Source organism: Ambystoma mexicanum, chromosome 5p (genome assembly GCF_040938575.1).
Source record: "Ambystoma mexicanum isolate Mex_15411 chromosome 5p, UKY_AmexF1_1, whole genome shotgun sequence".
Lineage (NCBI taxonomy): Eukaryota > Metazoa > Chordata > Amphibia > Caudata > Ambystomatidae > Ambystoma > Ambystoma mexicanum.
Genome location: NC_090930.1, coordinates 520,824,901 through 520,849,003, shown reverse-complemented (window position 1 = coordinate 520,849,003; position 24,103 = coordinate 520,824,901). Strand labels below are relative to the sequence as shown.

The 24,103-nt window shown below is 46.7% G+C and overlaps 1 protein-coding gene across 2 annotated transcripts in view; it reads left to right on the top strand.

The window, feature by feature from the left end:
• Positions 1 to 24,103, top strand: part of HDX (highly divergent homeobox) — a 571,608-nt gene that overhangs the window by 409,659 nt on the left and 137,846 nt on the right. For both annotated transcript variants that reach the window (XM_069612922.1, XM_069612923.1), the window contains one exon: positions 14,216 to 14,299. In XM_069612922.1, coding sequence (XP_069469023.1) covers positions 14,216 to 14,299 — 84 coding nt within the window. The remainder of the gene's footprint in view (positions 1 to 14,215; positions 14,300 to 24,103) is intronic.

Sequence of the window (24,103 nt, the reverse complement as noted above, 5' to 3'; positions counted from 1 at the left end):
GCCTCTCCCGCCACCCTCAGGGCCTCTCCTGCCACCAGTCCTCTGCATCTGATAGGGTCTCGCTCCCTGCTGGTTACAGATCCTCTGCTCCAGCACCAACCAATATGTCAGGTCACAACGTCCGCACCACGTTTAAGACACACCTCTGGGATACCTTGCCACACCCTGGTGCTCGTGCACTCCCGAACCCAGCAGCACTGCCATCCTCTAGTTGCTTGTCCTCAGCACTGGCATCTACTAGCCCCTTATCTGTTTGCCAGGGCCGCAGTTCCTCCTTCTCCTAGCAACATGACTAGGCAACCCTCTGGGCTCACTGCTGCTTTCTAGGGTCTTTGTCCAGAGCTCATGAATGTGCCTCTGCACACTCAGGCACTCTATTGCGTCTCTGCTTCCTGCTCCCCGGCCTCCCGAATGAGCAGTGCTCACCACCAGTTCCACTGCATTCTTCTCTTGGCCCGGTCCACAGCTCACTACAGCGCCTCGCAAAGCGCACTTCTGGATGCCCAAGGACTTCTCCAGCTCTCTTCTTCCTACTCAAGAGACCCCAAACGCCCCCTCTGCAAGGGCAGACATCCTCATGGGGTGGGGGCATTGGCTGTATCAGGCTGCCCCGCCCCCCCTTCCCACTTAGCAACTTCCTCCTCTTCCATGGTTCGTTTAGCTCGTTGCCAGTGTAATACGCTTCAAGGTCTGCAGGTAGGTTTTATATACGTTTATTTCATTCAAGTTATCTTCCTTTAGTCCAGTACATATCGCGTAAGTTACACTAAATACAACCACTGGCTACCATTGCCCAGACCAACTGATAACTCACTTAAAACCTGACCATTCCACCTGCAGCAATACACTGCCCAACATTCCACAATCTCCACGCTTAGAAATTCCACAAAGAGCAAGGATATTAGGCTGACTCGCATGCACGTTACAACAGTGCGCTTTTGTTATCAGGGTATTTTGGGGTGAGGAGGAATTCATTAAAACAGATTTTATGACGTGCTCAATACCAGAGACCAGTCTTTGAGCACGGGACCTAGATTCGAACAGTTGGTGCTCTAAGTTGTCTTGCTTCGAAGACAAACGTGTTGCACCTGAGCTGAGGTATACGTTCTGTCATGGTGGAAGCTAAGGGGCAATCAATATGTATGGCTAGTCTCCTGGATCATGCTGTTTAACAGCTGCTAAGGACATAGGTCATAGGTAATTAAATGGACTTTTGTTTAAATTGTTTACTAAGGGCCAAACAGCGAAAAAATGCTAAAAGAAGATGCTGGTAAGCAAAGGAAAAATAGCTTTAGCGCATAACAGCCGCAGGCCGCAGGAAATCTCCAAATGGCATAAAGTGAAACCGCACTTGTGGCGGTTGGTGTCAGTTGGAGATGCATGTGTTCTTATCTGACATGGCCAGATGGTGGTGTTCGCTTCTCGTCTGTGTGCTGTCCCCAGAAGTAAAGCAGCGTGAGCTTCCACTATGCGAAGATTCTGCTTGAAATCTTTTGCTAGGCTACCCTCCGCCTGTCGGTCGTCATAAGATTACTGGAGTGTGGGCCTGCTTATTTATAAGTTCACGTTGAGCAGAAGCCCTTCTATGGTATATCTTGTATCATGTGCCGTTCCCTTGGTGAGCTCCCAGGTGGGTAGAAGATTTTTTTGTCAAAGTTTAATAATTGGTTTTGTGAGCGTGATTGCTCCTAGAGATAAGCAGGGTGTCAAAATTGCTTATTGTAAAGTCTTAAAGCCATTCAACTAAAACGGAAAAAATATGTTTGGGGGCGCTTGGTTTATCATGTCCAGCAGCTGATGAATTCTGCAAATGGTGCACATTTAGAAATTAAGAACCTGTTGATATACACGAAGTCTTGATTTTCATCCGAAAATAACCTTGCTGCAAGTCTAAGTTGACATGACTGCTGGGCATGGACCCATATTAATATCATTAAAAAACACATTCACTGAATAAACCTTGCTGAATACAGTTACTGTTGACCTGTATCTGTTGGGGGCCAGGAAGTATCTAAGTCCAATTTCTTTCCACTGCACTTTCCTACACTGTGACTGAGCATCCTGCCATCCCTCCTGTCTACACTCGAACTCCTCTCAATGCCCCTGGTTGTTTCCCACAAGGCTCTGCACACCTGTTAGTCCAACAGTTGGCTCGGCAGGCCAAACGTGACCATATCTCGCTTGTTATTTTCAGAGAGCATAGGGGAGCCGGTCCCGCTGTTGGCAAATTATCCAAACTGTATGCCTTTTTTGCTAGTTTACCATCTCCTCCCCAAACACTAAGAGCACAGCAGGTTGAGTATTATAGCAATCGCATTACCATATTAGGGAGTGTCAAAGTGCGTTCTCACGTCTGGTCGACTATTACCTACAGCACACTTCACCCACCACAAAACTGGAAGACCCATCTGACTTGTGCGTTTAATTTATCTCTGGCAGCGGACGTTTGCCTTTCCTCACCCCTCTCCAAGACTGTAACCTAGAAACATCCTTTACCTCACTGTCCGAGACTTCCTTGCTCTCGACTTGGGGAACAATCTGGCGTCAGCTTTTGATAGGGAGAATGTTCATTTCTGTACTAATTCCCTTCAACCTTCGAGACTTAAGGCTTGTGATTTATTTCCTACCGAGAGTGGGACCTTTTTCTCACTCCCTCATGTATTTTTCCTGACTGATTTTTTTTGTGTTTTACTGTTTTATGGAGTCTGACAATAGGCATCTGTTTTTTGTATAGTGACACACAGCACCTTAGGTGCAATGCCACTAAGGAGTCCCTTGGACTTCTCTTAATGTTTAATTACATTTTCTTGGGTGAACTTCAATTCCTAAAAATAGTAAAATGATCCCTGGACTACTTACCTTTCTCTTTGTGGGACCAGCACACACCACCCTATGTGGAGTGCTGGGCGGGGGGGGTTACTTAGTAATCCCCACTCCCATTTCTCATGTAACCTACTTTGATACACTAACTTTAAATGGCTGGTGGCAGTGGTTTAATTTTACTACGAGTGTGCAATTCTACCATAGACCGAACCCTCAGCTGCAGTGCAGCACCCATGGGTAACCATTTTTCCCAAAATGGCCCCTGTTTTCTTTTTATGCCATTTTCTGTTTGTTAGTTCTTTCTTGGCTTTTACTCTGTTAGTTGAACTCTGTTTGAGCCCTTTTTGTGTTTTGCCTTTGGCAGGCTTCAGCCCTGAAGCCCACCCAGGCTAGCCACCCTGCTGTGTGATTGGCAGCATAGGCTGTGAATGAATGGGAAATCGCATAAAAAGTGAGGTTTTTGGGACTAGAGACATAGTCTACCACTGGAGAGGAACATCTGAAGAAGAAGACGTGGCGAGACGCCAGCACCCTCCTGGACCGGGAAGTTCCCAGTGAAGCCCTGCCGCTGTGCTGACCTGTATTCATATCGTCTGCGACTTCCTACCTTGGGCTGGTGGGACCAACTAGCCTCAAGACAAGCTTCCATTTGGCGCAATCCCCTACTTGCTGCGCCTCACTAGAGCTGCAGAAGCCCAATGCCTGGGGTCTTGTGAGCATTGACGAGTGCATCGTCCTGCGGAGTCTGAATCCGTCCCAATCTTTGTGGGCATTCAGAGGACCCTGTAGAAGCAGGAAATCGTGATCCAGAGTCCCCTCACCAGAGTCCAGCACCAAGGGAGCAAGCTTCTTCATTTTTGTTCTTTATTGACGCCAAGAAAAAGGCACCAAAACAATGAAGTGCTGCTGAAAACAAGGAAATCCATTGCTGGGGAATCGCTCTCCCAAGAACTGCCACAGGAGCCCGCCATACGTCCTCCCTTTCATCACCACAACCAAGGTCCAGAAACAAGGGTCTGCCAAGCTGTAGCAAGGAGGAATCCAGCTGGAACATTTTTCTTCGAATCACAGGTACTGTGCGGCTTGGGGTTTGGTAGACTCCTGCTAGACCTCCAGAGGCAAGATCCTCCTCCTCCTCCTCCTCAAAATCCATTCACCAGAGTGCAGGACCGGTGAATTCAGGCTGCCTGACCAGACGGTAAATGTTTATCCCCAAAGCCTATAAAAAGGTGCCAAAACCGCAGACCGAGGTTTGAGCATGAAGAATCCTTTGCTGTGAGTCCTTTTTCTCGACTGCTGCTGCGACATCCCTTGTAGAGTCCATTCTTTTGTGCTGCTTCCTATCTTGCAAAGTACTTTTTGGAGTTGATCTCAACGCGCCTGCACTGGCCTAACAGCTTGTGCTCTCGACTAAGTAGCTCACATGAGTTATTGTAATTTCTTCTGAACTTACTAACTTTGTAAAGACTTTATCTAAGAAGAAGTGCATCAGAACTATTGACTTTGTCCATTGACCTTGGCTGTCCTGGCTCCCTAAAGGCACTCCTCTGAACCTACTGGCTTAGGCAGTACTTGTTCCCTTAGGTTATAATTGTTGACACTATTATTGCTAGGGTAAAAGCTTGCCTGCCTTTCTTTAGCAGATTGTAATTGTTTTACAAACTGTTGTAAGTATGTTCTAAATCTTATTCTAACCTTTCCTTCCTTTAACAACTCAATAACTGAATTGGTAACTGAAATATGTGCAATACAGACCTTTACTGAAGTCACTCCGTGTGCTGGAACATGGGTTATCATAAGAAAGGTCTTTACCAACTTTTATTGTCATTTTTAAAAACTGAATCCTAACTTTGATTGAATGTTACTTTTAGATAAAGCTTTTTGAAGAATGCTTATTTAAACCTTGTGTATGTTATAAATACATATTTATATGTAACTTTAAGTGTGTAAATGTTACTTGGCTTCTTGTACTTAATGATTTCAATTGTACAGCACTACAGCTCACATTACCCCTCTTAAGATAAGCCTAGCTGCTCAGTCACACTACCAACTTGTGTAATACAGGCCTATATTAAAAGGTGGGTTACCTAATACCAAGAAGATAAGTCTCGTGTAGTCCTCACCACTTGGACTGCACTCATTCTTACCTAACATCTTTGAATACACATGCATACCTGCTGCTATGTTACAAACCACACTTAACTGCACCAGCTTTGTTCACATACAATGTTGATTTGTTTAATGTCTCCCCCCCCCCCGCGCTCCTGGGGGCCACCCCTGCCTTCACCTTTCATTGAGCTCTTTCTAGGAATGTCCAGCATGGTAATCCATGTTTGCTTCTCTCCCTCCGTTATGGATATTTCTCTTCACCTTCTTCTTATTTCCTCTTAGTCGGATTATCTAATGTCGACTTTGGGCTCAGCTGTCACTATTCCCAGACACATTCTCCCAAACTCTTTTCACCACTGTTACTGCATGGAATGTGACCGTCTGGCTTAGCTGTGAATGTCCTTTGGCTCTTTCACCCCCTTTGTGTCCTCCCTTTTCCGCTCCACTCGCATCCCCCCTTGTGATCATGATCTTGATTGTGGGTTTTGGGATTAGCTGTGCATGTTCCCGGTCCTCTCTCATCCGCTGCCCCACCCGTTTCACCTGTCCATGCAATCTTGAATTGCAATAATGCATTATATAGGACTTTATATGTACAATGCAAAACTTTAAAAAAACTGATTCTTCAGCTTCATGTGAAAATATTTTTTTTATGAAAAATGTCAAGAAGGTCGACTAAAGGTAGTAATTTGTGCATCTTTTTAAAACTTTTCTCTATCCTTTATGGGGGTGTCCCCATCTGATTCCCCACGTTAACCCATTATCTTTCCCTAATGTTTGTGATTTTATTGTCAAATCCTTTAACCCCTTATTCAGTTGACCTAATTGACAAAGGTGATTTTCAAACGCTCTTTTCACATGTAACCAGACCAAGTCCCAAAAACTTTGCACAGTGAGTCTGACCTCTGATCTTGCCCCACAATACTGCAGGTAGGCCGCAAATGCACTACAGTTAGGGTAATTCTGCGAGGAGCACAGATGAACATACATTTTTGGGAAAACTAAACCAAATATCGCTCATGGCATATATTTCATGTCATTTGGGTTATCTATATTGCATGCAGGTAGTGAAACAATGACTATCCGGGTAACATTTTTGTCACTCTGTTTCGAACATCCAACCTGCTTCCTTCCATGCTCCCTGCTTCAGCTGACCAGACCACAGGATAGCTGTGTAGCACCAGCAATGGATTCTGGGTAGAGCTGCAGTGCAGGGGTGATGGTGGAAGCTGTTGATAATCCACTAAGGCCAGGTGAGCATTGGAGAGTCAGTGGATCTTGGATACAGAACTTTTAAGCAGTAGCGAGGATGGGACGAGCATCACACGCAGATGGCAGTCATGATCTGTCTGGAGTCAAGAGACCTGCAGGAAGCCCGGGCTTCAAAGCCATGGAGTCGCTGCCACTGTGCAAGAGTGAAAGGTATTTTTCTTCTCATAAAAGTATTCACTCACATTACCTGCTGTTAGGGAGAATTCTCAGAAATGTGCTAATTCCTCTCTACCTTAGAGACCCCCTGCAACTTTGCTGGATTTTGAGGACTTTAATTTTTAAACTGGAGAGAGTGAGACCCTTTTTCCCCACTCTTTCATGTATTTTTAATGTGATTTGATCACTGTTTCATTTGGTTGTGGAGTCTGACAAACTCCTTAGGCATCATATTTTAGACTGTGTCACACAGCACCTTCAGCACAGTGACACAGGGAAGTCTTTCAGATTTTCCCTAGCTTTAAATACCTTCTCTTGGATCAACTACTGTTTCCAAGAGCAGTGAAGTGAAGTTGACTTTACTTACACTTTTAACTTTTTAGACCCAGCACACACTATCTTACAATAGGGTGCTGGAGGGGTTACTTAGTATCCCCTTTATCTAGCTTCTCATGTAACATTTTAATGTTACCTTTTCCTCGATGAATGGTTGGTGGCAGTGGTTTACTTTGAACTACTGTGGTGAACTTTTACTGCGGGCTGCGTTTGCAGCTTCAGTAAAGCACCCAAGGGTGCCATTTTTGTCAAAATGGCCCCGGTCTTCTTTTTTTGCCATTTGTTTGTGGAAAGGTCCTTCTTGAGATTTACTGTGCGCGCCAAACCAGGTTTGGTCCCTTTGTTAATTTTGTCTTTGGCGGGATACACGAGTGAAGCCTCCATCTGGCTCCAGGGTGCCTGGTGGGGGCAGGCAGTGAGGGAGGTGCCCAAAACTCCCTGTGCTTAGTCTCCTAGGAGACAGTAATGCACTCGTAGGTGATTGGCCGATGGCTGTCCGGCAAGGAGAGCCACCTTGATGGGTGACTGACAGCTAGTCTGGAATGAATGGGAGAAACCTGCATAAAAGGCAAGGCTTTTTGGCTTGGAAGGCGGAATCAACCACTGGACGATGGAATCCGTAGAAGAAATTGGGAGAGACGCATGCTGCAACTCCTGGACCGTTGGTGAAGCTCTGCTGCTGTGCTGAAGCTCCGAATTCGCCTTGACTAGAGAAGCCCTGGAAGCACGACTTCTCCCCTTAATTTGGTGGGACCAATCAACTCCAAAGTAAGCCACCTGGACATCCTCTCGAAGCTTGTTGAATTTCCACTGCAGTTGCTGCTGGAACCGAAGAGCCAGATTGTGTGCGTTGCTTTTAAGAAGATCCTCCGGACTCCCAGGAAGCAGGACTGACCAAGCCTGAGCCACCTCAACAGAGTGCTGGACCCTAGATGCAAAGAAAGCGCATCTCCACAGCCAAGAGTCTGCAGTGTTGCTATTTGCTTAGACGCGAGTAGCTGAAACTGCGAAGTGCCACTGAATGAAGTTGGTCCTTTTCTGTCACTGATCGTCCCGTTGCAGTGCAGGAATCCTCCAGACATCCTCCCTCTTGTGCCCAAGACTGAGGCCCAGGAACACAGGCTCTGCAGAGCTACACAGGAACAGAAGCCAGCCAAAGCCTTTTTCTTCTAACCAAAGGTACTGTTAAAGTCGAAGAGAACTTACCTCTTGTTGTGTAACCTCACTTGTTCTCAGTTGGGACTTGTCTTGGTTGCTTCTGCAGAGTTGCTAACAGCTTCACAATGCTAATTAGCGTGTAGCCCTGCTTTGATTTCCTCTTTTCTACAAAGACTTCTAAAACAGTGTGCAAGACTTACCTGCCTCTGAGAAGTGCTTCAGCTCACCTAGACTTTTGCCCAATTGACTTTGGCCTAGCCTGGCTCCCTGAATGGCTCCTCTTCCTTCTGACATTGTGTTTGGTTTTCCTTCCGGGAAGGAGTTAACTTACTCTGCATTGGGGGTTACCAAAAGTACCTACCTGCTTCAGAATGTTTGTGATCATCTCTTTTCCTCTAATAACTTTGACATACTCACAATCTGGTTCTAAATGTCCTGTGTCCTAGTTACTAAAGTCACCTGAGGTTGTAGGAAGTGTCTGTGTGCCATCCCAAAAGGGTACTTATTGATTTTGAAATATTAAGAGTGTGTATTTTGTAGTGTATTTGTGTTACTATTATATTGCCCCCTTCTGAAGAAGGCTTACTCAAACTGACCGTTAAATTCTGGTAGCGTGTTGAGCAGCCAGGCTTATCTCAAGAGGGGTCAATGTGAGTTGTAGGGGAGTTACACAGAGATTCACAGTGACAAGTATTCAAATAAACTCGTACAAACAAGGTTTCTTGATTAAACAATTATGAATTTAACGGCCAAGGTAGGGGTAGACGATTGGTTGATCAGGGCGCGCTCTCCCGAGCAAGTACTGAATCATCTGTCAGTCACCTGTCACACCCTTCAGAAGCTGGGCTTCTCCCTAAACTTAAAGAAGTCCCACTTGACACCTACCCCGCGTCCCCAGTACATCAGAGCAGTGCTCGACACATCCCTGGGGCTGTTTTATCCTCCCCAGGTGAGGGCTCATCACATTCTGCAGATGGTGAACAAGTTTCAACATGCCCAGAGTCTCCCGGCGTTTGAGTTCTTGAGGTTGCTCGGCCTTATGGCATCCTGCATTCTCCTGGTGCCAGAGGCCAGGCTACGGATGAGATCTCTGCAGTGGGCTCTCAAGATGCAGTGGTCACAGTCTTCCGGCAGGATGTCGGATCCCATTCAGGTGCCGCCTCGGTCGCCCGGGATCTTCTGTGGTGGGCCGTCGAAGGCAATCGGATGAAGGGGGCTTCATTTTGGCTACCCTGGCCGGAGGTGACGATCGTGACGGACACATCCCTCACGGGATGGGGAGCTCATGCCAACGAGTTGACAGTCAACGGTCGTTGGTCTCCGTCGGAGTCCAGACTCTATATCAATCTGTTGGAGCGGAGGGCCATCAGGCTAGCCCTGGAGGCTTTTCTGCCGTCTGTGCGGGGGAAGAATGTCCTGATTCTGACAAGACAATACAGTGGCCATGCACTACCTCAACAAAAAGGGGGGAGGGCAGGGTCTCTCCCTCTGTGCAGAGAGGCGATGCAGCTCTGGTTCTGGGCCATCCAGCAGGAAATTTCGATCTCGGCAGTTCATATGGCCAGAGACGAAAACGCGGTGGTGGACGCTCTGAGCAGGCAGAGCACGGTCTCTCAAGAGTGGGAGCTGACTCAGGAGATTCTCCTGGAGATCTTTGCCCTTTGGGGATCCCACAAGTGGATCTCTTCGCCACCAGTGTCAACCGGAAGTGCAAAAGATTCTACTCGCGGGAATTTCCTCCAAGAGGAACCTTAGGGGATGCGTTCGTAGTGGAGTGGTCCTTCCCACTGCTGTACACGTTTCCTCCAGTCCCTGTCATTCTTCAAGTGCTGCAAAGGTTACGGAGGTTCGGTTCCCGAATGATCCTCATTGCTCCAGCATGGGCCAGGAGAACGTGGTACCCGGACCTTCTCGACGTGTCATCTGCCCTCGACACCGTCTTCCCTACCGAGGTGATCTGCTCTCATGGGAGGGGGGTCAGGTTCTCCATCCAGAGGTCAAGTCCCTCAATCTTCATGCTTGCCTTCTGAAAGGTTGAGGTATAAGGATTGGGACCTCGCTGAATACATGATGAAGGTATTGCTTTTGGCCAGAAGGCCTGCAATGAAGTCCCTGTACCGTTGCCATTGAAGAAAGTTCTGCAACTGGTGCAGGGTTAAGAATGTGGATCCTTTTTCATGTGCCGTTCCTGTGGTTCTGTCTTTTTTGCTTTCGTTAGCCCACGAGGGCCTGCAAGTGGGTACCATTAAAGGTTACCTGGCGGCACTGTCCATATTTAAGCGCTCGTCTGAGGACTGTTCTTATTTTAAAATTCCTTTTGATTTCCCAGTTTCTGAAAGGGCTCACTAATGTGTTCCCACCATCACCTTTCCAGCTGCCCAGTTGGGATTTGAACCTGGTTCTAAAATTCCTGATGGGAGCTCCATTTGAGCCTTTACATTCTTGTCCTTTGAGACAGTTGATCTTGAAAACTGTATTTTTAGTTGCGGTCACTTCTGCTCGCAGAGTGAGTGAGTTGCAGGCACTTTCCGTTAAGCCACCCTTCAGTGTTCCATAAGGACAGGGTTGTCCTTAGGGTTCGTCCTTCTTTTCTTCCGAAAGTTGTGTCGGAATTTCATTTAAGCCAGAAGGTCATTCTTCCGGCGTTCTATCCTCCTCCACATCCTGGTAAGGAAGAGGAGAGGCTCCTTAGGTTGGACCCTAGGAGAGCTTTAGGTTTCTAAATCTCACGCATGTCCTGGGTCAAAGTGGACGATCAGCTCTTTGTAGGATACGGTGGAAGGCGTTTGGGACATGCTGTTACTAAACAGACTTTGTCTAGATGGATTATCTTGACAATTTCTGAATATTACCACTTCGCGGGTAAGGACTCTCCGGTAGGCTTACGGACCCATTCTACTAGGGGTGTGGCTGCCTCTACTGCCCTGCAGAGGGGTGTTCCCATTCGTAACATTTGTGAAGCAGCCACATGGGCCTCTGTCCATACTTTTGTCAAACACTACTCCTTGGATTCTATCCATGGGCAAGATTTGACCTTTGGCAAGGCGATCCTGTATTGTGCAATTTAATTGGGCATTCTAAAATTCTAAATTCTTTTCCCACCTCCTTACGTTGGTACTGCTTTGGGAGTCTGTCATAGATGTGTAATACGTCGGAGGAACCAATCCCTTCGAAAAAACAAGTTACTTTCTTACCTGGTAACGTTCTTTCGATGGGATGTTCCGACGACGTATTCCACATTGAACCCTCCCAACCTGCCCCTCTACAGAATTTCTTATGCGATTGCAGCTTCCGTTTCCGCAAAGCTTTCTATAGTCATACTGGCAGAAGATTGGTGCGACACGTTCTGGGGAAAAACTACAACTGAGGCTACGGGCGTCGTGCGTCTTACTTATAACATCCGGTGACGTCGGCTCGACGGAGGCCCTCGAGGACAGCGTTTCGACGTCGACGCAGGATGCAGAACATTTTCCGAAGCAGCATAGCTGTGGTGATTGCCTGTCATGGATGTGGAATACGTCGTCGGAACAACCCATCGAAAGAACGTTACCAGGTAAAAAAGTAACTTGTTCTTTTGTGCCATCTCTGACACTCTGACAATATTAAGAAAGTGTGCCACCTTTTGTCGATCAGCATTTCAGTTTAGTCGGGACATCACATTGATCATTGCCTAACACATTGCCATTACCTAACACATTCTTACTTTGGAGATGTAAGTGACAAATGCAATTTGAAACCTGAATTTAGAAAGCCTTTACAACTTGTCAAGTGCATCAAGTACACTGACTTGCACCCTGACACAGTCCTGTCTCTTCTCTACCCTTCTATTTCTGATACTCTTGATACTCTTGATGCCCCTGTCATGAGGATCTGCCTGAAGTCCAAAGCCAAGTGCAATTCCTGCTATGACTCTGACCTAGCTACACTTAAACATACGTGTAGGGCAGCTGAGAGAAAATGGAGGGATTCCTGGTCATCCTCTGACAAACTGGCCTGTCGCCTACACCAAAGGCAATACCGTCTCTGTGTCCATACCAAGAAGAGAGTCCACATTCAAGCCTGTGTCTCTAACTCGGGCCAAACTCTTTAAAATCTGCAAGGAGCTGGCCAACCCTGCTGCAGTCTCTACCCCTCCTCTTGCCTCTCAGGCTCTTTACAGTGCCCTTGCCTCTCCCTCTAACTTTATCTTGAAAACCCAGGACATCTTGTCCACCCTCTCCTCCAATGTCCCCCCTCTCCCCTCTCTGTCTGTACTCACTGACCCTCCTCCAGCCATTCCCCCACCCTCCTTCTCGTCCTTTCCTCTTTTCTCCACTGATGAGGTCTCTAGACAAGTCCAATCTATGAAAGACTTGTCAAAACAGGTACATCCTTGTTCCCCTAAAACTATCAAGAACCACATTGATACCCTCGCTCCGGCCCTTGCTGATTTCTGCAACCACTCCTTTGCCTCCGAATCCTTCACCTCCCCTATTAAGCACTCCCTTGTGCATCCTCTTCTCAAGAAACCCACAGCTGATCCTTCTTGTCTGGCCACCTATCGCCAAATTTCCATTACTCCCTTTTGGGAAAACTCCTTGAAAAGCTGGCCATCTCCCAGCTAAACCTTCATTCCGATTCTGTTGGCTGTCTCCATGACCATCAGTCTGTCTTTAGAGCTGGCAGAAGCACAGAAACTGCTCACCTGAACATCCCTGCTTTACAACCTTGACTCTAGCATTCCCTCTGTCCTCATCTTACTCGATCTCTCCTCTGCTTTCGACACATTCAACCATACCATCCTGCTCAACCGTCTCTGTGATAACCTGGATATCACCGATCAGGCTCTGGCCTGGCTGACCTCTTTCCTATTTGATGGACCCTCCCAGGTCCAACTTAGGTCCTTCCTATCATCTATCTTCCTCTCCACCTGTGGTGTTCCACAGGAGTCCAACCTCTCGTCCTGGCTTTTCAACCAATACCTGGCGACTCGCACGCTGTATTGCCATTTTCTGCTCAAACTTCCAGTGCTACGCGGACGACACTCAACTCATTTTCAGGCTGCCTTCGGCCACCTCCTCCACCTCTCTCATCACTAACTGCCATTCAAGATTGGTGTGCCGCCAACAATCTTTGAATGCCAGCAAGACGGAGATCCTCCTCATCAGCACCCCATCACCTTCTTTTCCCCTCACTCTCTGGCTGGCCTCTCTTGGCCCTCCTCCTACCCCACCTGCGAGGCCAAGAACCTTGGCGTCACCTTTGATTCCACACTTTCCTTCTCCGCCCAAATCGCTGATCTATCAAAAAGGGTCAAACTTCCTACTGCACATCCTCAGAGGTACTCTTCCTTTCCTCTCCTTCCCCCAGAAGCTCACTGTCTCCCAGGCTGTGGTTCTCTCTAGGTTGGACTATTGCAACAGCCTCTTTCTTAATCTACCTGCCTCTAGTCTCCGCCCTTTGCAACTTATCCAGAACAGGACTACGAGACTTCTCCTTGGCCTCAAGCCCTGGGATCGTATCTCTCCAGCCCTGAAATCTCTCCATTGGCTCACAGTGGATGCAAGGATTAAATTCAAAACCCTCTGCATTGTCCAAGGCTTTTTGGGGCCTGGGTCTAACATACCTTCAGCTATCCCTCTGTAAATACCTCCCATGTCGAGCTCTCTACTCCTCTAACACCCTCAGGGTCAGTCGTTCTCAAAGAAACAAGCTGGGGGTAGATCTGTTTTTGACTGGGGCCTCCTTCTGGAACAGCCTCCCTGCCACTCTAAAACTTGAGGAGAACCATCTCCGGTCCCGGAAGCACCTCAAGACCTTCCTCTTTGCTTCTGCCTTCACCCCCCTATCTCGTGCTGATTCTGGTCTCCCTCCAGGCCCAGGTAGCTGCTCACCCTGCCATCCTCGCGCACTGCTTCCAGGCCACCCCTTTCACTGGGGTCTGTATCTGTACCTATACAGTACCCCCCCTCTTTTTATTCCTGCACTTATCAGACCTACCCAGCCTGCAGCCTTACTTTTTATTTATATTTTTTTTCTCCTAGCTCCACACTCTCCTTTTCTCCCCCCTTTCATGCACTTCTCCCCCTCCCCCTCTCCCATGCACTTGCGCGTTCTCAATGTCACTGGGCCTAGTGAGATCGTTGTTTTTGTTCTTCCCGGTTCCCCTTCCCTTGCCTTGTCGCGCTCTGAAACACTTGTGTATTAGCGCGATATAAATGAAATATCAATATCAAGTCATCATACCCTCTCCATATGGTACCGATACATATCCACGTGGAACCAATTTCACATCTCTATAAAATGTACAAAAAAGAAATGTATCAATCTTTGAATCTTCAGAAAAATTCTTTCTTTAACCATGCATGGATTTATGTTGCAGAAAACCGAAATCATCGACGTTGAAGAAAGTGATGGAGTAAGCAATTCAGAAGTGGAACAAATGCGCTCTCTCCTAGAATTTAAGGTACATTGAACTGTTATGTGTAAGAATGTGTGAATGTATGTAAGAGTGCACTAACTTGGGTTCATAAATACAGTATGGTATTGGCCTTGTGGATATATTTGTGCACATACTTATTGGGCTGGTGCTAACCACTTTTTTCAGGGTTGCCTTGATTTCGAAGATCGATGTGACAATATCTCCTGTCACGACTGCAAGGTACTTCACTTGGATGCCAACCCCTTCCTTCACGTAGGGCCATCAAATCCCCAGATGAATGCCGCAACATGGAGCTCCTCCTCCCAGTTGAAGGGGGAGACGAAACAGGGGAACGTTAGGAGCAGGTTGTTTACAGGATTAACATGGTTAACCCCTCCACCCACCTGCCCCTCCTGTCCCTTGTAATCTATATGGCAAAGCAGAGAAACACCCTTTCCAGGGTAAAAACTGCCAAAGCGATTCTTGAAATTTCACCAGTGAAATGCAGAACTCTAAAAGGAAAGGTACAGGAGTTTAAGGTGGCCCAACCACAGGTGAGCAGAGTAAGAGTGTGTTACGAACGAGTGTGTTGGGCGGGACAATGAACTGAGCAGAAGTTCTTGAGAGGCAGGTCAGCACTGTGAAATTATGGCAGTGTGGTGCTAGCTGCAGGAGTAGACCAGGAATAGATGCAGAACGAGGCATGGCTAGAGAGCAGAGTCCAACATTTGCTAAATACCAGAGCAGAATTGAAACAAGAAAGCAAGTGAAGCTGAGAACAGGGAAGGGAAAGAAAGCCAAGTGCAGAAAAGATGGGGAAAGGAAAGCAAGAAAAACAGAACATGAATATGACCCTGTAAATGGGCGGTGGGCCAGCGTGAAATACCAGCCAAGTCCAGAATTACTTATGAAGGGGCCAAATCAGGACCACAGGAAAGAGCCACCAAAAAAACATTGTCAAACAACTTTCTAATATTAGTACTGGTTATTTATGGTCCTGGCCAATCCGCAAGCAGGCTAGTCCTTTGTTGATGCTTCTACTACCAGTAATCCTGGGGCCATCTTAGAATAATGACTGTTGTAAAAGAATTCCCAACCCACATGCTACATGGGCCCTTTACCACTTATTGTTTTTCGGCCCAATTTCCATCTGGGCAAGTGTTTCCAACTGCTCAACAGTTCCTTTCCCATCAAACTCCCCTTCCACCTACCTTCTGTCCCTTGGATCCTGGCATTCCTTGCTTGGCCCTTAAGGTGTGTATCAGGGTATCCTAGGTAAGTCTGGTTATTACAACTTCACCACCTGCAATGTGCTGTTGGCCCTGGGGTTGTCTGAGGGTGCGATCTCCAAGCTCCCCCACAACACTGGGGGCCAAAGGCAGGAACCAACTTCATTGCTTATGCTGCTGCTACAGGCCCTTTAAGAAAATAGACTCAGAATACTGTATTGAAATCTGCAGGCCCTGACATCCCAGACTCAGTGTATGGTCCGACCATCACCATCACTCCTGAGCTTAACCAAGTAAAATATCTCCTAGACAAGCTTGCTGCGACCACAGAGGGAGAGCTTGGGACCACAAGTCCTGCTAGCTCAACTCTAGTTCAACATGTGCACTCCAGTGCACATGCTCTATTCTACAAATTTCAAAATGGTGGACTGGCCTTTTACAGTCTCTGTCCACATTGAAGAAGAAGCCTGTAAAATCAAAGTAGACCTATCTGGGCACATGAAATTCGAGGGGTCTAACCCTACACAACTTACACAGGAAAAAGACAATATTATGGGCGTATGGAGTAGCAAATGGAGTTACAGGAGATGTTGCAGATGGAGGAGGTTTGACAACAAGAGTGAGTGACGCAGTTAGAGTCAAGAGGAGGGAAGCAAGCAGAAGAGGTTGCTATAGGTGAAGAAAGGGGAAATAGAAAACCACCAAACGAGACTGAGGTGGAGAGGTTTGAAAGAGGAAGGAAAGATGGTAGGGGTGAGAAGAAGAAAAAGGAAGTGAGAGGTGGGGCAAAGTGAAGTTCATTGAATTCATTGGGAGGGTGCCAGGCAGAGATGTTAAGGAGAATTCTCATCTATGGCTAATTTCCCTCACCTAGTGAGTCCACCAGCAGCTTTGCTGGACTTCTGGAGTTTATTTTTTTCCACTTGGTAAGAGTGAGAGCTTTTTCCCCCACTCTTACCGGTGTTTTGCTATGTGTTTCTGTCTGTTTTTGTGATTGGACTCTGAGGTGCACCACCTCAGTAGCCTCCTTCTTTTTGTGTGTCACACAGCACCTTGAGTGCCGTGGCACAGGGTTGTCTTTGAGACTTCCCTGAACTCCATTTCGGAGGCGACTACTGTCCCCCAGAAAAGGGTGAAGTTACCATTAACTTTACTTAGTCAATATACCACAGATGCAGTACACCCCCTCTTCCATGGAGTACTGGAAAGGGTTAATTTGTATCCCTTTTTATCTGTACCTCCTAGAGCATTGTTTCGCTCTTTTAACATTTAGACTTGGCTGGTGGCAGTGGTATCTATCCTAACTTTTCTACCGCGGTTATATTAGATAAACGTGGTACAGTTCTTGGCTATTATATTAGCCTCGAACATAAACCCGCTTGACCAAATCGTCTTTCTTTTGGCTCCGGTTGGGTTCATTCGCCATTTCTTTTTGTTAAAGTACTTCTTGTGTTTTACTTTGCGCGGCAAACTAGGTTTGCCTTCTTTGTTCACCGTCTTTTGGCGGGCTTTCTGTTCAGAAGCCCTCCACCAGGCGCCTGAGTGTCTAGGTGGGCTGAATGTGAGGGAGGGGTGTAGTCACCCCCTGCACAGGCTATCCTAGGAAACCCAAGTCGCACTTTGTCATGATTGGCCAGGGTAGTTGTCCGGGCTGGACAACCCTCCTGCTGGGTGATTGACAGCTTGACAGCCAGGCTGTGTGAATGGGGGTTTTTCGCATTAAAAGGCAGGTCTCTTGGGCTAGAAGTTAGAGAGTCGCCACTGGAACTACAAGGAACCGAAGAGAAGCGGAGAGAACGACGACTGCTGCAACTACCCCGTCCCGTTGAAGCCCTGCTGCAGTCCCGAGCTATCTTCCCTTCAACGATTTAGAGAAGATCCAGTCCGGAGTCTTCTTCCCTTGAGCTTGGTGGGGATAAACAGCTCATCTTCTACAGCCAGAGGATCCTCTTCCTTGGTCGAAATCTCTGCATACTGCTGTAGTGGTCCGGATAGCCACCTGAAGAGCCTCTCCTGTTTTTAAGGAGCGCACCCTTTATTCCTGGTCGCTGCTGCTGGCTTCATCCCTGTGTGGTGCAGACCCCCTTCAGACGTCCTCCTTCACAACGAAGCTCCAGGAATCGTGGGTCTGCGGGAAACCAACAGGAACAACTGCCAGGGAACCAGCTGCACCACTGGAACAAGGTAATCCCTTTTTCTTCATTTCCAAGGCTTGCCCTTGTCTTCCCTCCTTCTTATAACTTTTGCTTCCGAACATTGACAATATCCAAGTATTGTTGGCTACGTCGAATCTTGAACTGTCTGACCGTGTGATCTTTGGCAACTGGCCCAGGTGTCTTTCGACCCTGGCTCCGGCCCTTTGACTTTTGAACTCCTGTCTCTGAGTGTTTCTTGATTCTGCCTGCCTAACCAAAATATTGCCTGTGATTTTTGCCTCCAACTCCTCCTGGGTATCTCAAGTGCTAATTGTGTTTCTGCCCCGGTAGCATTTCATGTCGCGGATACGCGTTTGTTTAGTAGACCGAACTGTCAAAAAGTGATCGCAATCGTATTCACGGTAACGTGTTTTTATGCCTAACACCGGTTCATTCCAACACAGGGTACTTACCTTGAGACTTACTTAACAAGGTGAATTGGTTAGTTGTAGTATATTTAACGTGTGGTTTTTATTGAAGTTTCATAGAAGTGTTGTGTTTATAAAGAATGGTTTAAAAATAAATGTACTTATATTTTTATACCTGAAACCTTGTGTCAGTGTTTGCTTGAGTCACAGTAATTGTGGCCCCTTTGTGGAATCTCTGCTACTGCTCATATACTCTTGAGATAAGCCTGGCTGCTCCGCCACTGCTACCACTCTGACATAGTAGTACAGGCTTGTACAAAAGGTAAAACTTGTATTGCCACCTGTAGTCTTAATTGTGTGTAACACCATGGAGAAACCTAGGCAGATACTGTTTGGACCAGAAACAATGCCTTGCTAAAAGGGGAAATAACTGTTTTTTTTTAAAACTTGGAATCAATATGAATTCCCTCTACTGGACCAACCAGGGTGGGATCATGAGGGAGTGGGGGATTCTGCAGGAGAAAACCCAGGGAAACCTACTGCTTCTGCGTAGATTCATTTAGAGTCCTGGATCTTAACAAAGTATGAAAGGAATCTTGGGAAGAAGTAGTGATATCGCGGAAGGGTCTGGGTGTCCTTATTTAGAAAGGAGGAGGGCTAACTCCGAGACAGATCTGTTATGTTTTTTTAGATGCCTGTACTTGGTAAAGGATCTCTTTGGTATTGCCTGCCAAAAGTGCCTGTAAAGCCGGAATAAAGACATTACAAATCGCCCGTTATGGAAACCGCGGTGGCGGTAAACCCGCCGCCACCGTTGTTTCCATGCCGGGCGATCACAACTCCTGCAGGCGGGAGGTGTTGTTCCCGTCAGGTCTGACCTGGCGGGTTTAACACCGCCCGCCTGCAGGCCGACGAGGAAACACCGGCAGCATTACGAGATGCTGCCGGTGTTTCCATGATCCCCATTCCCATTGAGTCCCATAGGACTCAATGGGAATGGGGATTAACACCATTCCGCCTCCGTGATTCACAGAAAACCGGGGTTGTAATTCACGGAGGCGGAATGGTAATACAAGTCCGGCGGTAACCAGGCGGTTTTACCGCCGCGGTTACCGCCGGAATCGTAATGAGACCCAATATCCTTGATTGAAAACTGTCTAGAGAGAGGTGTTTCCCAGAGTCTTTGTGATACTGTCTAATCCTCAGTAAGTAACTATGATCGCACCAATAACATAATTCGGTATCTGTTATCAGTTTCTGTGATCCCATGGAAGGTTGCTCTATTTATATCTGTGAGTAATGAGCCAATAATTTGGCTTTAAAATAGGTGCACGTTGCAGTACACATTCAAAAGATATAATCAAACCAAACAATTTATATTTTATAAGGCATTTTGGAAATAAAACAAAATGTTTCAAAAACAGATGTTTTATTCTGTTATGCTGGCAACACAGTGGCATTTGCAGTATTTAATATTAAGTGAACACTCACTTGCTGTAAGCCGCCGAGTCATGCAGACAAATGGAAACCATTTAGCTGTGCAATAAAATGTAGCAATCAATGCTTGGGCAAACTATAGCAACTAAACTGGAAGAAAACAAATATCGGGTAGACCGGTACAAATCAGTGACAGATATGTCTTTCTAAGGTTTGTAGGATGACGAGATTTGCCGGAAAAAGAATTCGATTTTTAATTTGTAAAATGCTTATATCAGAACACTAAGTGAAGAAAGGACACAAAACTCAAAACATCAAAGAAGATCAGGAAATCTGACATAAATCTCAAAACGATTACAGTGCTTAAGGGGTGAACATATTATCAGTAACTCCTGAAGAGATTATTACTCCTGTGTACTGCTGACCCTCCTTTATACATGGTTGGGAATGCCTAGGCCGCAGCAGGAAAGAGCATGTTCAAAATATTCTGTCATTTTGTTCTCAGGTGCCCCCTGGATGTGTGAGCGGCAAGCACCCTTAAACTTTCTGGCCCATAAAATAAAGCATCACTCACCAGCTGTACCCTGCCAACTACTGTTTTTTCCACTTATCGGCATAGTCCTGACAGTGGGTCTCATTACAAGTTTGGTTGTTATTTCAGCAGTACATTTATACAAATACCATCAAATAGTTTTTCTGCCAATTTTGCTGATTTTTGGCAGTAAACCAGTGAATTTCCCTATAACTTTTTGCTAGAGCTAAATTCTCCACTTCACCTTCGAAACTGTTGTACGGCAGAGCAGTAATACGGCGGTAACGGAATTGCTGCTCCTTTACCACAATTTATTATAGCACCGCCATACTTCTAATAAGGTTCATTGTCTTTTAGTCACACCTACCGTTCTATTTTATTTTGTGTTTTGTTTCTGTAATTTTTCCCCTACATTTTGTCTTTTATTTTTTTTTATTGGATAAGAAAAAGATGCCTCCTTCTTCCATGTGTCTTATACCACCAGCTCTGAAAAGAGCATTGGTTGTGGTTGAGAGTTTTCTGCAGCTGAGCCACATAATGCCTGTCCTTCTTGCTTGTTTAACTGTCACCTACTGTATTACTCTGTGCTTTGCTCTCGAATATGACCAACGTTCCTGAGTGAATGCTGAGATTGAAATTGCTAGGAACTATTCAACTCTTGCTTGCTCCCTAAAATTGCATGGTTAGCTTGACATCAGAAGCTACCAAAAGCTACTTTTGTCTCCTCAGTCCAACTGGTGCCATACTGTCATGATTCTGGGCATAGCTGCACTGTGCCTCTGTTGGGCAAAACTGGTAGTTTCCGTGGTGTCAGGGGATGAGAACTACGTTCCCAAAGGTTGTGAGATCGCATGAACAAGGCCAGCACGCTACACATCCCAAAGCATCGAAGCTACAGGCAAAAGATGAAAGAAGCAACACAGAGGGCCCAGTACTCAACAACAATCTTGGTGAATGCTCTGTTTGGCTGCCTAGATTGTGATAGTTTATGTATGTACACTTAGCTTCTGTGCATCAAATCCCTTTTCTACTTGCCCGCTGGATCGGTGTCATTAGCAACCAGGGCTGCCAAAGCTGCAACCCGGGGTGCTAACATTTTCCTTCGTTCAATGGGACGCTGCACGCGTCCTGATGTACAAAGGACAATCCTTTGCCAAGATGCCCACCATGGAAAGGGAAGGCGGGGCACTGTACGAGCGCTCCAACCAGAGCGCTCAAGATGGCGTGGGAGATTTAGCATTTTGATGCTTCCTCCCCTGTCCTAGTGAGACCCAAGCACTTTTTGCTGGACTTCTGGACCTTGTTTCTTTAAATACTGAATGAGTGGAGCCTTTGTCTACTCATTCATTCTTTTGGGCACTGTCTTTTGGAATTCTGTACTTTTGTATTCTACCTATACTAGCCTGTCTACTCCATAGATCTTAAAGGCATTTATATATTTCTAATGCAGCACACAGCTCCTTATAAGCAGTGTTGCTAGGGACCCTTAGGGTCCTCCTTTGAGATGCTTTTTAAAAATCCTCAAGTAATTACAGTTCTTAAGGATTTCTGCAAAAACTTGATAGTCTGAGAGATTGGCATACACCACCTTCTGTGGAGTGCCAAGGGGGGGATACCTAGTATCCCCTTTCTCTCCGCTCCTGTGACTTTTTAGTCACATAGACAATCACCTAGTTCTGGCTGGTGGCAGTGGACGTGTTCTACCAACTGTTGTGTTTTTTTTTTTTATACCATACCGCAGGCTATGTCCATAGCCTCGGTAGTGCACCAATTTGGGGTCTCCCTTCTTTTTTCGCAATTACGAGCATGTTTGTTCTTTGTCAGCCCTTCTTCTACCATTCTGGGAGGGGGAGAGGTGTGTGTGTGTGTGTGTGTGTGTCTGTCTGTCTGTCTGTGTCTCCAAGAAGTTGCTGAAAGTCGTGCCCCAGGTCCTCCCTCGAGACCGCTGCTGAGAGATCCTGTCCATTGTCCTGCCTTCAGTCTTCAGACCAAGGAATCCAGAGGTCGGGTCCAGTGCTGCAACATTGCACACCATCCAGCACAAACTTTCTCTTCTAACCCAAGGTACTGTGGGGAAAAAGTTATTGCTTACCTGATTCCGAGAAGTCGCTGCAGAGCATTGGAGAGCACATAGAAGTGTCCACGTGAACCCCCTCTTACCTCCGCTTAAGTCAGTATTTGTGTCCATTCTTCGAGTCCTTTATAAGGTGTCCCTTGTTAATTTCTTCAAGAACAATAGAGACTGGAAGAAATCCACAGGAACTCTTTGTATTTTGCTGCTTGTCAAGACTTTGAGCCCTCTCTGAACTGCCTTTAGATAAGGTTGCGTTATGGGACTTAAAAGACTTATTGGGCAAAGAAACCTTCTCTAAGACCTTGAACCAAGCGTATGCTACACTAACTAACCATTTTTCTCCCTTAACATGACTTACTATATATGTGTTTGCAGAGTGAATGCATTACCATAATAACTTTTAAAAAACGCAGGTGCGCCTAATAACTGATAATAGGTTAACATTGTCTTGTCCCTTTCGAACATTGCTACAAATGTGACAGTGAACAAACACAAAAGTGAAAGTGCCCTTTGAAGTGTATTAGCAAGTTCTCCAAATTGTGTTCTAGTATAAACGTCTAAAGTAGTTAAAGTGATTCTAGTGTAAATATAATAAATATATACTTTAATATAAATTATAAGTGTAAGTGTTTCTTTCTTGTGCATGTCTAACTAGATTTAGTGTACTTATCTACAGCTCACATCTTCCGCTTAAGATGAGCCTGACTGCTCTGCCACTCTACCAAGGTCCTGAGTTAGTACAGACTGATACTAAGAGTTGGAGATCTACCTACAAACCACTGGGATAGCTTACTAAAGTCTTACTACTAGTAGGACCCCAAATGTTAACACCTATAATGTAAACAATCATGGTAATGCCTCCAAGGAGTAGGGCCTTCCCACAGCGTGTTTTATCTTCCGATCGGAAAGAGCTGCCCTTAGCGGGTTCCTCAGTCAATTAACAGATGATTATGCAGATACAATCCATTAAACATAACCATTCTGCATTATAAAACCATCAAGATTAAATACATTCTTAATTTCGGGGGCACTGCTGTGCGGCAGAGGAAATGGCTGCTGCCTTAGAGGGCTCTGTTGGAGGCTGTAACATCCTGCAGTAATATCCTGCCTTTTTCGAGTTTCTGTGGTCTGGAAGCGGTGCCCTGGAAACCGGAACGTCCTAAAACCTCCTCTGCTTAATTTCAAGCAGAAAGACCCTTTCCTGGAGGAATCCGCTTCGGACCCACTGGGGCCTGCTGGGTCGCAGCCCAGCCGGGTTGCGCATTGCACCACCACGCCGATCGCTGCTGCCTGAGATCTGGCCTGACACCACCATACAGTGGCAAGCAAACATAACATCGCCCCTTGCTGGCTCTCACAAGGACACTGCACTTGGCCTCGGAGATCGCTGTGAGAGCAGCACAACACTTCACCCGCTGTGTTGGAGTAAGCATGGCGGCCCTGTGCCTTGACCTCCCCCGGGGAGCCATGCGTCTGCTGGGGTATCGGGACCCCATGTGGGGAGCAACTTTATACATCCACCCGCTCCATCACCCCTCCCGTGGCAGGGCTGCCTGGAGAGTGGCGGCACCGACGAGGAGGAGGTAGAGCCCTTGGTGCATGCAGCGGAGCACCCCCCTCCTCTTTCATCCAGCCGTTGGTCTAGTTAGGGCCCCGGCTAGCCGCGAGGATACGTTGGCGCCGTTGGGCACCTGAGTCGCGCCGGGCCTGAGGGGCCACCATCACGGACCAGCATCAACCATTGACCGTGCAGCGCTAGGGAGACGCTATGCCCGGAACCCTCACCTTTCATCTGTGGGACCGGAGCCGTTAGACCTGTGGTGAGTCCGTGCCGCTGAGGTGGCTTGGGGAGCCCGCTCCACGCTACCTACAGAAACTCCAAGTTATCATCATATAACCAATGCATTCAGAACATGAACTAAATGATCACAAAACAAACTAGTGCCTTCTTGCATTTGTGAACACGCCCGGAAGCCAATGCATTGTTTTATTAGCCCAGGCCTAGCCCCTCTCT